Here is a 14679-nt window from a genome sequence, read left to right on the forward strand (position 1 = left end):
AAGACCAGCTGGCTAATATGGGGATACCCTGTCTCTACTAAAAATACAAAAATTAGCTGGGCATGGTGGCCCATGCATGTAATCCTAGCTACTCGGGAGGCTGAGGCAGGAGAATCACTTGAACCCAGGAGGCAGAGGTTGCAGTGAACTGAGATTGCACCACTGCACTCCAGCCTGGGCAACAGAATGAAACTCCATCTCAAAAAAATAAAAATAAATTAAAATAAATTAAAGAAAAAAGAAAGAAAAAGAAAACTTTGTGTTAAGTGAAAGATACCAGGCACAGAAAGACCACATATTATAGGATTCCATTTATATGAAATATCTAGAATAGGAAAACCTATAGAGATAGAAAGTAGATTAGTGGTAGTCAAGGACTAAGAGAATATGGGGAGACTGGGAATGACAGCTAAGGGATGTGGGGCTTCTTTTTGAGATAATGAAAGCATTCTACAACCCTGTCTCAAAAAATAAAAAAATCTAAAACTGTTCAATTGTCCACTTTAAAAACAATGGGGGAGGTATACAGAAACTGCATACAAACATCTTATCTTAAATTGTATTCATCATTCTTAAAATTTAATTATATTAATAAAACGGTTTAATTAAAGATAAAACTGTATATGGGAGGTAAGGAGATATGGCCTTTACATATTTGTGGATATCTCACACAGAGTTACTTTGTTCAGGTTTACAGATTTGGAGGCTTAGCCACAACAGTTTTATTTGTACATGTATTTCTTCCCCATGTCCTATCTACAAGGGGCTATGTGAGATCAAAACCACAACCATCCAGTAAATTCAGATTCTGCCCTGCCCCAAATGTATTAGTCCTGTATTTTCAAGGCCATTAAAGAAAAAATATTCTGTGACCTAAATGCTAAAGATTAGTTGTTGAACAGTAGAAACTCAAAGATAATTGTTGGTCTTCTATTTTATGCTAATTTTTCTAAGATTACCAGGTTATTTATCATAAAAATTACATTTACATGCCAAATTTAGTTCTGTTCCTAGAAATATCTCCATGACAACCAAAAAGAACTCCTAATTTCTGGCACGCATTGCTTCAGGGGTATTTTGAGAGTTAAAGTGTTTAATCGATTATTTAGAATCCTAGCAATAAGAAAAAGAAAAGAATTAAGGGTAGGAAAACATTTATAGCAGTAGGTATCCCTGCAGAGAATGAGCTAATGATCAACTAAAAAGGCATTTGCATCTGTGGTACAACCTCTGCGCAAAATTCCAAATGGCATTCTCACTTCCAAGTCACCTCACTTTTCCATGTGCCTTTGTGTCTTCTCATCTTCATCCCATTTTCTATAGCAAGCAACATTCGTGCTAATTCATGATCAAAAGTAGAGCTTGGCGAAGTGTGCTAGTAACATTTTCTCTATGCCATCAGAAACTATTTAGATGCAGAGACTTTCTCCTTTGGCACACTTAACTTGTGCAGCAAAAATTACTGAAACACGGAGTAACTGGCAAGGCAAATATATTGTGAAATTTGTTTTAGTACTTTTACTCACGAGTGGCTCTTGGGAGCTCAGAGTTGAAGCTTTTTCAATGGTATTTACTCTGGTGCTTCAAGGGCCTAGCAGTTGAGTGTTTAAGAGGTCAAGCACATGGATTCTGGCCTCAGATAAAGCTCTGTGGAAATCTGACTCTTGTACTTTCTAGCCGAAATTCTATGTTGTGTTTTTTTTTAAGGAAAACAATAGTACCTACCTTATAGGAGTATTGTGAAGAGTAAATAAAATCTCTATTTAAAGCACTTAGCACAATATGTGACTCAGTTACCTGTTATGAAAGTACCATACATTTGGTGCTTTTCAGACAAAGCTCTTTAACAGAGGATACACATATCAATCAATCCAAGTCCAGAGGTGCAAAGAGCTTCCGAAAAGAAAGAGAAAGGTTAATTCTTTCTGGGAAAGGACTATCTGGATGGGCTTCAGATATTTCATAAAGTCAAAGATGATGACCTAGTAATTAAGAAGGGATTGCTTATTATAGATTTGGGAAATGGTATTAAAGAGAGCAAGAAGATAGGAGAAAAAAAGGGCTCTAGGAGGTGATTGTTATGTAGCCAGTCTAAGTAGAACGGAGGAAACCAGGGAGACAGACACAAAATGCAGATGTCCATTGCAAGGTTCATAGTGATGAATAATCTTCAGTGAAGTGCAAAGCATAGAATGAGACGGAAAACAAAGTCAGGGTATTAAGACAGACTGGTGTTCTGTGTTACTTTTGACCTGTGTGTGAGAAAAGGAGTTTTTTTGCTTTTGTGTTTTTGTTTTGTTTTTTGTTTTACCTTTGCAGTTTGAAGTGATATTGGGCAGGAGTATAGGAAAAATGAGACATGGTGAGCACCCAAAGGGAGTTAAGGTTGCAAAATTGGGTAACCAAAATCTGGAGAATTTGAAATAGAAGCTTTGGAAGTCTGACATCTGATATTCTGTTTGTAACCAATACCCGAAGGGAGGTGGGACTGGTAATTGAATTTCTGTTCACTTTGCCTGCAAAGGTCACCAATACCTACTGGGCCCTAACTTTAGGAAATAGCAATAGTTTCCAACCTTTCCCATCCTGACCAAGTGACCCTTGATCCATCACTTAACTTCTGTGCAAATATAACCACCCTTTCTAATGGAGATGTTTTGAAAGTGTTGAGTGTTTAGGGTAGAACAAACATTAGAGCACAAATGTCATGATGTTTAACTTTTACGGCTGTATGTGAGCTTGATTAGTTTCTCTATCAACAATCCACTCTCTGAGAACAAATTAGGTATTTTGAGAATCTTCCCAAATTGCTTCAGGATACTTGGCTCCTTTATTATGCTGAAGAAAAAATTTACAGTTGTTCCCCAGAACATTTATATGTTGTATGTGTTTGTTAGAGTACAAAGCAGTTAATTATTCCTGTAATTTTCATTCCCATTATACGAATGAGAAAGCTGAGGTAGAGGGAGTGACTATGTAATCGTAATCTCACAGATGTCCATGTTTGTCCTGTGATTTCATACCCATTGCGAGTAAATGCGTGTTCAATGCAATGTAAAAGACTGTTAGAGATGTTGGACAATTTCACAAAGTAGATTTCAAGTCTAGGGCTGTGCTGAGCCTCCTCCACCTTCATGTATATGCAACCCAGTGGCCTACTTAAGAGTGAAAGTTTCTCTGAGAACTCAAGCACCCTCCTAAAAATCAAAGTGTTCATATAAGATAATAATTTGGATTTTATTCAAACTGTTGTCAATTATGCTCTGAACTTTATTATTACTGGGTTCTAGGAACAGGACAGATGGAAATTAGATAGGTGGGAAACATCCCAAATTTTAAAAACCTGAAAGCAAAAATGACATCAATCATCAAACCTCATTTCCCAGGCATTGTTAAAACCATCAGGCCTTATTTTAAAGCCAGACCAAGAAGCAGAGTTTTATAATCCAAGTAATAATATATTGTCGGACAGTGGATTATAAAAAAATACAACACATCATTTCAAAGTAGCTGGGGGCCTGTTTTGACCTGAAAAGATCTATAAATATGGCTTAAGAGTAGCACAGCTGGAACTGGCTCCAGTATTCCAGACTCCCCGTCCACTACTCTTAACCATTACGTCAAGGGAAACTGCCTGGCGGGGAGGATTAAGAGGATATATTTAAAAAATAATCCAGAATCATTGTAGCATGTGTGGTGTCTTCTTTCTGGAGAGAGTTTTGGTTCCTCCATTTCCCAATACAATTGCAGGGATTTGTCTGTATGTGCTGCCAATTGATTGAAAGATCTCTTTCCCTTGAAACCATTAAAAGATCATAGGCAAAGTCTGTCTTGGGGGTTCAGATAATTTGGCTTCAAGGCAAGAGATTAGAAGATGACATATTGATTTACAATGAGGGAAACTGTTGGGTCTTCAGTTCAAACACCCACAAGCCCTGCTAATCTGCTATTGCCATTATCATCTACATTTTCCACTTATATTTAAACTGAGCTTGTTGGAATAAGGGTGTTATAACTTTTTTGCTTTTTAGGTTGTGGTTTCTCGATCAGGACCATCAACCCCTCATGTTAATTTTCTCCTGGACTCCCATCCAGTGTCTCCAGAAGTGATTGTGGAGCATCCATTAAACCAGAATGGCTACACACTGGTTGTCACTGGGAAGAAGGTAAGCTGTTCCCACAGAGAATTTCCATAGACGTGGTTTTTCCCAAATGGATATTTACAACCAGTGTCACTTGGCCCTTTATAATATCTCTCTTCATCTTAAATTTACCCCTCCTCTATTAAGTTCTTTAGTGAGTATTCCAGAGATCTTCTGAGATCGAGTTAATTTGTTATTCAAGAAAGACTAGACCTAAGGGAGGTCTTTTTCAAAACTTCTCCTTTTGTCCTATATTTCTCAACAAGAAAAATAAACACACAGAATGAGAATTACAGTCCTAATGACAGAGCTCTAGTGCAGGCAGATAAATCCTGGAAATGTACATTGGAATCCGACTCCAACCAATAATCCTTTTTCTCCTAGAGAAGAAAGTGCATCTTCATGCCAGAATGATATGCAACCTTACTTAGAATTTTCCAGAGGTTCAAGTGTGTTTTCCCACCACTTAAATTATACTCTCTTGTTATTTTAAAATCATCTCAGACAGGGCACAATGTCCCTACTATGTAGAACCTCTAACATTGCATGGCAATGCTATGCTCACTGGACAATAGTGTTACTTTTTCACATACCTGCTAACAATAAAGGAAAGGAAGGAATCAGATTTTTAAAATTTTAATCACTGTTATGACAGGATTTGCACACATAGTTGCTATGTCTAGAAAATTCCATCAAATGATATTTACATGTACCTTTTGTGTACTTACTTTATAATTAATGAGCAAACTAGATACCCCTCTGGAAGCTCTTTCTACCCCTTCTCTTCACAGATCACGAAGATCCCATTGAGTGGCTTGGGCTGCAGACATTTCCAGTCCTGCAGTCAGTGCCTCTCTGCCCCGCCCTTTGTTCAGTGTGGCTGGTGCCACGACAAATGTGTGCGATCGGAGGAATGCCCGAGCGGGACATGGACTCAACAGATCTGTCTGCCTGCAATCTACAAGGTAGGAATCTCTAACAGCTGGCATACATGTTTTCGTTTTGTTTTGTTTTTTGCTTTTTGGTTTTTTTAGAGACAAATCCTACTAATGAAAAAAATTTAAAAATCAATTTACTCATTTAGCTGTGAGTCATCAGCTAAAGCACCATCTCTCTCTTGGCTTTATCCCTTGGGCGGGGAGGGGGTGGTGTTTGGGCATCCCCCAAGTCCTGCACCTGAAGTGTTTGCTTCACATTGTCTAGGTTCTCTCCCTGGGCAGCTGCTCACCTTTAGTGCTGTGTGAATAAAAGAGTGGTGGCGAATAAGCAACAGTGCTCCCCATTTTCTCACACTGGGGCCTGTTCCCTCCTGACTCACCCACTTCCTGATTCCTCGCCACTTCCTATATCAGCCAAGTGCCCAGACATGAGCCTCCATCACAGAAACAGATCTACTCATGGCATATCCTGGAACCCTGAGCTGAATCCTGCAAACTGGTGATCCCTGCCATGCTGGGGCACACAGGACAGTTTTCTTCCTGTCCGATGCATAGATGATGGCCTTGTCTGTTCACAGATGAGACTGAAGATTATTTCCTAGGGTGAGGTGGGAGGCAAGTGGAGTGTCAACACCCATGGGTGGCTGTGAGTCTTCCTTCAGTGTTCCCAGAAAAAAAGCAAAGGCTCAACGGATGACTATACTAACATCTATACTTCTGTAAGCCATGCCACTCTTTAATTCATTCCAAAAATATTTATTGAGTACATGCCATTTAGCAGGCTGCCCTCTAGTCCCTGGGGAGATATAGTCCAGAACAAGACAAGCACATCTCTTGCTGATAGAGAACTCAGTTTCTGGCAAGGGACATCAGCTCTAACATCACAGCCATGCTAACTGTGTTGCCTTATTTGCTTAAGCATGTATTCGGCACTATGAAAATCTCCATGCAATTTTTAAAAATTTCTTAGTCCAAAACATCTTGCTTAAAAACACTTCCCTGGTGAGAACCCAGTATGTATTTTTCTCTGTGTGCATGTAGAAAACTTGGACTTTAGTAAATAGTTCTTATGAAAGATTCAAGTTAAAGGTCTCGGTCACCTGGTTCATGCCCAAGTAAACAAAATGTGCAAGTCAGAACAAGAACCACCCCCAAGTGCATGGCTGTTTTCATTTAGTTACGGTTTGGAGCAAGATTTGTAGTGGGTGACTTGGTTTTAAACCAAGTTATTTTCTGTTAGGTGTGACACAGTTATTAAGACTTAGCTCGATCTACCAGAGAATAAACTAAAGACAGTAACAAAACCAATTTAAATCTATACCGTAGTATTTGTGCACTTTTTTGTTGTTCAGTATACTTTTGGAACCATGTGCAATTTTATACTTTTATAAACAAAGGACTTCAGAAATTTGAGACACTAGGAATCTGAACTCTGCTATTCCATGAAATAGATATGGAAAATATATGTGTGTGTGCCCATGCAATTAAATTACAACAATTTCATTTCAGAAATAACCAAGCTGGTATTTTAAGTAAAGAAAATGGTTTGATAACCTGCACAAATGAAACATTTAATTTTTACTAATGTGCTTCCTTTTACTAAGCATAAAAGCTATACTAAAATGCTTAAAAATAAAGTAAATATTTCAGAATTTTCTGGAAGCAGAGAATCTCTTGCAATATTTAAATCTCCCTCCTCTCTCACCCTTCCTAACTCTAGCATTCTATAGTTGATGATTCTCAAAGGTTGCGTGCTACCATGCACAAGTCAGTGAGGCTTAAGCTGCAGTTGGGAAGGTAGGGCAGCTGAGTCCATAAATCCCTCCAGGTTCATAGTTGTTAGGAAGATTTCATGCTGCACTAGACTGTGACAGTTAGCATTCTTCCTGCAAAAAATAAGACAGATTTGAGGTGGCTGTTAAGATGGCCGAGTAAGAACAGCTCCGGTCTGCAGCTCCCAGCAAGATCAATGCAGAAGGCAGGTGATTTCTGCATGTCCAACAGAGGTACACAGCTCATCTCATTGGGACTGGTTAGACAGTGGGTGCAGCCCACGGAGGTCGAGCTGAAGCAGGGTGGGATGTTGCCTCACCTGGGAAGGGCAAGGGATTGGGGAACTCCCTCTCCTAGCAAAGGGAATCCTTGAGGGACTGTGTTGTGAGGAACAGTGCATTCCGGCCCAGATACTACACTTTCCCTACGGTTTTGGCAACTAACAGAACAGGAGATTCCCTCATTTGCCTACACCACCAGGGCCCTGGGTTTCAAGCACAAAATTGGGCGACCATTTGGGCAGACACCGAGCTAGCTGCAGGAGATTTTTTTCATACCACAGTGGCGCCTGGAATGCCAGCAAGACAGAACCATTCGCTCCCCTGGAAAGGGGGTTGAAGCCAGGGAGCCAAGTGGTCTAGCTCAGTGGATCCCACCCCCACAGAGACCAGCAAGCTAAGATGCACTGGCTTGAAATTCTCACTGCCAGCACAGCAGTCTGAAGTTGACCTGGGATGCTGGAGCTTGGTTCAGAGAGGGGTGTCCACCATTACTGAGGCTTGAATGGGCTATTTTCCCCTCGCACTGTAAAGGGTACAGCTTCAGCAGACTTAAACATTCCTGCCTGCTGGCTCTGAAGAGAGTAGCAAATCTCCCAGCACACTGCTCTAGCTCTGCTAAGGGACAAATTGCCTCCTCAAGTGGGTCCCTGACCCCTGTGCCTCCTGACTGGGAGACACCTCCCAGCAGGGGTCAACAGACACCTCACACAGGAGAGCCCCGGCTGGCATCTGGTAGGTGCCCCTCTAGGATGAAGCTTCCAGACGAAGGAATAGGCAGCAATGTTTGCTTTTCTATAGCCTCTGCTGGTGATACCCTGGCAAACAGGGTCTGGAGTGGACCTCCAGCAAACTCCAGAAGACCTGCAGCAGTGAGGCCTGACTGTTAGAAGAAAAACTAACAAACAGAAAGGAATAACATCAACATAAACAAAAAGAACATCCACACAAAAACCCTATTCAAAGGTCACCAACATCAAAGACCAAAGGTAGATAAATCCATGAAGATGAGGAAAAACCAGCGCAAAAAGGCTGAAAATTCCAAAAACCAGAACACCTCTTCTCCTCCAAAGGATCACAACTCCTTGCCAGCAAGGAAACAAAATTGGATGGAGAATGAGTTTGACAAATTGACAGCAGCAGGCTTCAGAAGTTGGGTAATAACAAACTCCTCCAAGCTAAAGGAGCATGTTCTAACCCAATGCAAGGAGGCTAAGAACCTTGAAAAAAAATTTAGAGGAATTGCTAACTAGAATAACCATTTTAGAGAAAAACATAAATGACCTGATGGAGCTGAAAAACACAGCATGAGAACTTCATGAAGCATACACAAGTATCAATAGCCAAATCAATCAAGTGGAAGAAAGGATATCAGAGATTGAAGATCAACTTAATGAATATCACCTTAATGAAATAAAGTGTGAAGACAAGATTAGAGAAAAAAGAATGAAAAGGAATGAACAAAACCTCCAAGAAATATGGGACTACGTGAAAAGACCAAACCTACATTTGATTGTTGTACCTGAAAGTTACAGGGAGAATGGAACCAAGTTGGAAAACACTCTTCAGAATATTATCCAGGAGAACTTCCCCAACCTAGCAAGACAGTCCAACATTCAAATTCAGGAAATACAGAGAACACCACGAAAATACTCCTCAAGAAGAGCAACCCCAAGACACATAATCGTCAGATTCACCAAAGTTGCAATGAAGGAAAAAATGTTAAGGGCAGCTGGAGAGAAAAGTCGGGTTACCCACAAAAGGAAGCCCATCAGACTAACAGTCTGTTTCTGCAGAAACCCTACAAGCCAGACACAAGACAAGGATGCCCTCTCTCACCACTCCTATTCAACATAGTGTTGGAATTTCTGGCCAGGACAATCAGGCAGGAGAAAGAAATAAAGGGTATTCAGTTATGAAAAGAGGATGTCAAATTGTCTCTGTTTGCAGATGACATGATTTTATATCTAGAAAACCCCATCGTCTCAGCCCAAAATCTCCTTAAGCTGATAAGCAAATTTAGCAAAGTCTCAGAATACAAATTCAATGTGCAAAAATCACAAGCATTCTTATACACCAATAACAGACAAACAGAGAGCCAAATCACGAGTGAACTCCCATTCACAATTGCTTCAAAGAGAATAAAATACCTAGGAATCCAACTTACAAGGGATGTGAAGGACCTCTTCAAGGAGAACTACAAACCACTGCTCAACGAAATAAAAGAGGATACAAACAAATGGAAGAACATTCCATGCTCATGGATAGGAAGAATCAATATCATGAAAATGGCCATTCTGCCCAAAGTAATTTATAGATTCAATGCCATCCCCATCAAGCTACCAACTACTTTCTTCACAGAATTGGAAAAAACTACTTTAAAGTTCATATGGAACCAAAAAAGAGCCCGCATTGTCAAGTCAATCCTAAGCCAAAAGAACAAAGCTGGAGGCATCACGCTACCTGACTTCAAACTATACTACAAGGCTACAGTAACCAAAACAGCATGGTACTGGTACCAAAACAGAGATATAAACCAATGGAACAGAACAGAGCCCTCAGAAATAATACCACACATCTACAACTATCTGATCTTTGACAAACCTGACAAAAAGAAGAAATGGGGAAAGGATCCTCTATTTAACAAATGGTGCTGGAAAAACTGGCTAGCCATAAGTAGAAAACTGAAACTGGATCCCTTCCTTACACCTTATACAAAAATTAATTCAAGATGGATTAAAGATGTAAACGTTAGACCTAAAACCATAAAAATCCTAGAAGAAAACCTAGGCAATACCATTAAGGACATAGTCATGGGCAAGGACTTCATGTCTAAAACACCAAAAGCAATGGCAACAGAAGCCAAAACTGACAAATGGGATCTAATTAAACTAAAGAGCTTCTGCACAGCAAAAGAAACTACCATCAGAGTGAACAGGCAACCTACAGAATGGGAGACAATTTTTGCAATCTACTCATCTGACAAAGGGCTAATATCCAGAATCTACAATGAACTCAAACAAATTTACAAGAAAAAAACTAACAACCCCATCAACAAGTGGGCAAAGGATATGAACAGACACTTCTCAAAAGAAGACATTTATGCAGCCAACAGACACATGAAAAAATGCTCATCATCACTGGCCATCAGAGAAATGCAAATCAAAACCACAATGAGATACCATCTCACACCAGTTAGAAAGGCAATCATTAAAAAGTCAGGAAACAATATGTGCTGGAGAGGATGTGAAGAAATAGGAACACTTTTACACTGTTGGTGGGACTGTAAACTAGTTCAACCATTGTGGAAGACAGTGTGGCCATTCCTCAGGGATCTAGAACTAGACATACCATTTGACCCAGCCATCCCATTACTGGGTATATACCCAAAGGATTATAAATCATGCTGCCATAAAGACACATGCACATGTATGTTTATTGCGGCACTATTCACAATAGCAAAGACTTGGAACCAGCCCAAATGTCCAACAATGATAGACTGGATTAAGAAAATGTGGCACATGTACGCCATGGAATACTATGCAGCCATAAAAAAGGATGAGTTCATGTCCTTTGTAGGGACATGGATGAAGCTGGAAACCATCATTCTCAGCAAACTATCGCAAGGACAAAAAACCAAGCACCACATGTTCTCACTCATAGGTGGGAATTGAACAATGAGAACACTTGGACACAGGAAGGGGAATATCACACACCAGGGCCTGTTGTGGGGTGGGGGGAGGGGGGAGAGTTAGCATTAGGAGATATACCTAATGTAAATGACGAGTTAATGGGTGCAGCACACCAGCATGGCACATATATACATATGTAACAAACCTGCACGTTGTGCACATGTACCCTAGAACTTAAAGTATAATAAAAAGTATATATAAAAAAAAGAAACCCTACAAGCCAGAAGAGAGTGGGGGCCAATATTCAACATTCTTAAAGAAAATAATTTCCTACCCAGCATTTCATATCCAGCCAAACTAAGCTTCATAAGTGAAGGAGAAATAAAATCCTTTACAGACAAGTAAATTCTGAGAGATTTTGTCACCATCAGGCCTGCCTTACAAGAGCTCCTGAAGGAAGCTCTAAATATAGAAAGAAAAAACTGGTACCACCTGCTGCAGAAACATACCAAATTGTAAAGACCATCGACACTATGAAGAAACTACATCAACCAATGGGCAAAATAACCAGCTAGGATCAAATTCACACATAGCACTATTAGCCTTAAATGTAAATAGGCTAAATGCCCCAATTAAAAGACACAGACTGGCAAATTGGATAAAGAGTCAAGACCCATTGGTGTGCTGTATTCAGGAGACCCATCTCACATGCAAAGACACACATACACTCAAAATAAAGGGATGGAGGAAGATTTACCAAGCAAATGGAAAGCAAAAAAAGCAGGGGTTGCAATCCTAGTCTCTGATAAAACAGACTTCAAACCAACAAAGATCAAAAAAGACAAAGAAGGGCATTACATGATGGTAAAAGGATCAACACAACCAGAAGAGCTAACTCTCCTAAATGTATATGCATCCAATACAAGAGCACCCAGATTCGTAAAGCAAGTCCTTAGAGACCTACAAAGAGACTTAGACTCCCACACAACAATAATGGGAGACTTTAACACCCCACTGTCAACATTAGACAGATCAACGAGACAGAAAGTTAACAAGGATATCCAGGACTTGAACTCAGCTCTGGACCAAGCAGACCTAATAGACATCTACAGAACTCTCCATTCCAAATCAATAGAATATACATTCTTCTCAGCACCACATAGCACTTATTCTAAAATTGACCACATAATTGGAAGTAAAACACTCCTCAGCAAATGCAAACAAACAGTCTCTCAGACCACATTACAATCAAATTAGAACTCAAGTTTAAGAAACTCACTCAAGGCCGGGTGCAGTGGCTCACGCCTGTAATCCCAGCACTTTGGGAGGCTGAGGCAGGTGGATCACAAGGTCAGGAGATTGAGACCATCCTGACTAACATGGTGAAACCCCACCTCCACGAAAAATACTAAAAATTAGCTGGGTGTGGTGGCAGGTGCCTGTAGTCCCAGCTACTCGGGAGGCTGAGGCAAGAGAATGGCATGAACCCAGGAGGCGGAGCTTGTAGTGAGCCACAATTGTGCCACTGCACTCCAGCCTGGGCAACAGAGCGAGACTCCATGTCAAAAACAAAAACAACAACAAAAAAAAAAAGAAAAAGAAAAAAAGAAACTCGCTCAAAACCACACAGCTACCTGTAAACTGAACAACCAGCTCCTGAATGACTACTGGGTAAATAACTGGTACATTTGTTATTTTTCAAGTTAAATAACGAAATTAAGGCAGAAATAAATAAGTTCTTTGAAACCAATAAGAACAAAGACAAAGACACAACATATCAGAATCTCTGGGACACAGCTAAAGCAGTGTTTAGAGGGAAATTTGTAGCACTAAATGCCCACAGGAGAAAGTGGGAAAGATCTAAAATCAACCCCTAACATCACAATTAAAAGAACTAGAGAAGCAAGAGCAAACAAATTCAAAGGCTAACAGAAGACAAGAAATAACTAAGATCAGAGCAGAACTGAAGGACATAGAGACACAAAAAACCTCAGGAGCTGGTTTTTTGAAAAGATCAGCAAAATTGACAGACCACTAGCCAGAATCATCAAGAAGAAAAGAGAGAAGAATCAAATAGACACAGTATAAAATGATAAAGGGGATATCACCACTGATCCCACAGAAATACAAACTACCATCAGAGAATACTATAAACATCTCCATGCAAATAACTAGAAAATCTAGAAGAAATGGATAAATTCCTGGACACATACAGCCTCCCAAGACTAAACTAGGAAGAAGTCAAATCCCTGAATAGACCAATAACAAGTACTGCAATTGAGGCAGTAATTAACAGCCTACCAACCAAAAAAAGCCCAGGACCAGACAGATTCACAGCCGAATTCTACCAGAGGTACAAAGAGGAGCTGGTACCATTCCTTCTGAAACTATTCCAAACAATAGAAAAAAAAAGGGACTCCTCCCTAATTTTATGAGGCCAGCATCATCCTGATACCAAAACCAGACATAGACACAACACAAAAAAAGAAAATTTCAGGCCAATATCCCTGATGAACATCAATGCGAACATCCTCAATAAAATACTGGCAAACAAAATCCAGCAGCACATCAAAAAGCTTATCCACCACAATCAAGTTGGCTTCATCCCTGGAATGCAAGGCTGGTTCAACATATGCAAATCAATAAACATAATCCATCACATAAACAGAACCAATGACAAAAACCACATGATTATTGCAATGGACGCAGAAAAGGCCTTTGATAAAATTCAACACCCCTTCGTGCTAAAAACTCTCAATAAACTGGGTATCAATGGAACATATCTCAAAATAATAAGAGCTATTTATGATAAACCCACAGCCAATATCATATTGAATGGGCAAAAGCTGGAAACATTCCCTTTGAAAACCGGCACAAGCCAAGGATGCCCTCTCTCACCACTCCTATTCAACATAACATTGGAAGTTCTGGCCAAGGCAATCAGGCAGGGGAAACAAATAAAGCATATTCAGATAGGAGGAGAGGAAGTCAAATTGTCTCTGTTTGCAGATGACATGATTGTATATTTAGAAAACCCCATCGTCTCAGCCCAAAATCTCCTTAAGCTGATAAGCAACTTCGGCAAATTCTCAGGAAACAAAATCAATGTGCAAAAATCACAAGCATTCCTATACACCAATAATAGACAAACAGCCAAATCATGAGTGAACTCCCACTCACAATTGCTACAAAGAGAATAAAATACCTAGGAATACAACTTACAAGGGATGTAAAGGACCTCTTCAAGAACTATAAACCACAAGCAAATGGAAAAACATTCCATGCTCATGGGTAGGAAGACTCAATATTGTGAAAATGGCCATATTGCCCAAAGTAATTTATACATTCCATGCTATCCCCATAAAGCTACCATTGATTTTCTTCACAGAATTAGAAAAAACTACTTTAAATTTCATATGGAACCAAAAAAGAGCCCACATAGCCAAGACAATCCTAAGCAAAAAGAACAAAGCTGGTGGCATCACACTACCTGACTTCAAACTATACTACAAGGTTGCAGTAACCAAAACAGCATGATACTGGTACCAAAACAGAGATATAGACCAATGGAACAGAACAGAGGCCTCAGAAATAACACCACACATTTGCAACCATCTGGTCTTTTACAAACCTGACAAAAACAAGCAATGGGGAAAGGATTCCCTATTTAATAAATGATGTTGGGAAAACTGGCTAGCCATATGCAGAAAACTGAAACTGGACCCCTTCCTTACACCTTATACAAAAATTAACTCAAGATAGATTAAAGACTTAAACATAAGAGCTAAAAACCATAAAAACCGTGGAAGAAAACCTAGGCAATACCATTCAGGACATACGCATGGGCAAAGACTTCATGACTAAAACACCAAAAGCAATGGCAACAAAAGTCTAAATTGACAAATGGGATCTAATT

The 14679-nt window shown here is 39.8% G+C and overlaps 1 protein-coding gene across 5 annotated transcripts in view; it reads left to right on the forward strand.

Annotated features, from left to right (window-relative positions):
• MET (MET proto-oncogene, receptor tyrosine kinase) overlaps positions 1 to 14679 on the forward strand; it is a 123517-nt gene that overhangs the window by 60728 nt on the left and 48110 nt on the right. For all 5 annotated transcript variants that reach the window (XM_003261230.3, XM_003261229.3, XM_030826137.1 and 2 more), the window contains 2 exons: positions 4032 to 4166; positions 4934 to 5107. In XM_003261230.3, coding sequence (XP_003261278.2) covers positions 4032 to 4166; positions 4934 to 5107 — 309 coding nt within the window. The remainder of the gene's footprint in view (positions 1 to 4031; positions 4167 to 4933; positions 5108 to 14679) is intronic.

This window comes from Nomascus leucogenys, chromosome 13 (genome assembly GCF_006542625.1).
Source record: "Nomascus leucogenys isolate Asia chromosome 13, Asia_NLE_v1, whole genome shotgun sequence".
NCBI lineage: Eukaryota > Metazoa > Chordata > Mammalia > Primates > Hylobatidae > Nomascus > Nomascus leucogenys.